Below are 1910 nucleotides of genomic sequence, written 5' to 3'. Positions count from 1 at the left end.
TTTGTTTTGTCTTTATTAAACTTATCTGAAAAAAATTCTTTTTGACAATATATTTTAAGAATATACTTTTCAATAAAATAAAAATCACACAAATAAAATTGCATACATTTTATACAATAAATAAATATTTGAGCAAGTGTATGAAATAAAATAACATAAAATTAAAAAGATGTAATATTGGTTAATTGGAACTGCACTAGGAACAAGTCTGCATTTTTTCTGATACATTATCTTCAATTTTAGAATGCCTTGACCACAATCTACATCTGTTGTGTAGTCATTTTCAACATTCTGTAACGATACAATTTTGCTGGCCTCTAACCATTTCTTGCACCTTGTGTTATAAAAAAAAAAGCACTAAAATCACACAGTAAGATTAAAGTGCTAATATGACATAAGAATGCTGTCTAATTCGACAACGGAACTTGAAATGTATGGCATTAATAAATTATATGCATTGTTTTTCTTAAGTATTAATATTTTATTAAATACTTTTTAAAAAGCAGGCAGTGTTTAAAGAATATATTTAGAAAGGAAATTTAGTAACAAAACAATTCATTGGGTGATTAAATAACAAAATCAATTAAATTTATGTTTTACTGGCAGTATCATCTTCATAGCATGCAGGGGCCTCGGGCACAAAAATATTTTAGACCTATAATGTGTCGTAATGTTTAAAAACAAACTAAAAAACTTCACATACAAAAAATAATTTTTTTTTTAAGATACAGTCCCTGGGCAAATTACTAGACGTACTATAAGATTCTATGTAAAATTATAATTATAAGGTGATACCATACAGCTTTATTGTTCTTACGTAGCTGAAACCGGTTTGCACTTCTTTACGTTAGTGTATCAGTTGGTTAACATTGTAATTAAATATGTTAAAAATAAGTACAAATAGCAGGCGTATGAAAAATCTCCTGAATAAAAATCCATTTGTAAGTTTAATTATAAAAGTATAGTATATAAACTCGTGCAAATCATGTCATTATTAAAAAACTACAGTGCCTCTATTAATTTGGCCTAATTATTATAATATAATAATATAGTACCTGATACAATAAATAATCTGTATTTTTATAACATTTTGTCGAATTTATATTATATATCGCCTAATTTAACCTACTGATACACAAACGTAAACAAGTACAAACCGGTTTCAGTCACGTAAATACAATAAAGCTGTGTAGTATCACCTGAGTAATTAAGATTTTACATAGAATCTTATAGTGCGTCTAATAATTTGGCCAGGGACTGAATGATGCAATAATTTTAACTCATTTTGATTACCACAAAAACTCAAATAAAGCACTTTTAATCTATGCATAATTTTAAAAAAATTGATATGTTAACCAGTTGTAATCCTCATATCATAATATAATTTTAAAAACCATGGAAGTCAATTAAAATAACTAAAATAAACATAAAAAGGTATAGCAAATAAATAAAAAATATATTCAAAAATTATGAATTATTTTATCAAACTAAACAGTTATTAAAACATCTTACAATGACAGGTACCTAAAATTTCACGAGGGCCTAAGGTTTTCATTGTAACGAAGGAAAATAGTTTTCGGTTTACTTTTTAAGTTTTCTTGGTGATAAACATATTTTATATTTACATTTATATTTAACCTATAAATTTTCTTATTAATGATAAATTTATCAATGCAGAATTAAAATAATATACTCAAATTCATTTAAAATGACTTAATTTTAATATAAACAAAGTTCTAAATTATATTATTATGCTTTATTAAAACTAAATACGAATGGGTAGACTCGCCCCGCGAATTCTGGCTTTTTGTTTACAACAGCAAAACTTACATTCTTTTTGGTTTTTTTTTTTCATTTAAAATTAATATAATCTTAGTCTTAGATAAGTTTATCACTTAACCAAAGTGAAA

The 1910-nt window shown here is 25.1% G+C and overlaps 1 protein-coding gene across 1 annotated transcript in view; it reads right to left on the bottom strand.

The window, feature by feature from the left end:
* Positions 1-1386: 1386 nt before the first annotated feature.
* LOC110282224 (zinc finger protein 862) overlaps positions 1387-1910 on the bottom strand; it is a 27926-nt gene continuing 27402 nt past the window's right edge. The window contains exon 5 of the mRNA XM_071181728.1: positions 1387-1415. Within this exon, the coding sequence (XP_071037829.1) occupies positions 1387-1415 (29 nt within the window). The remainder of the gene's footprint in view (positions 1416-1910) is intronic.

This window comes from Parasteatoda tepidariorum, chromosome 6 (assembly GCF_043381705.1).
Source record: "Parasteatoda tepidariorum isolate YZ-2023 chromosome 6, CAS_Ptep_4.0, whole genome shotgun sequence".
Classification (NCBI taxonomy): Eukaryota; Metazoa; Arthropoda; class Arachnida; order Araneae; family Theridiidae; genus Parasteatoda; species Parasteatoda tepidariorum.
The sequence above is the reverse complement of the archived record's forward strand: the minus strand, read 5'-3'. Positions and strand labels throughout refer to the sequence as shown.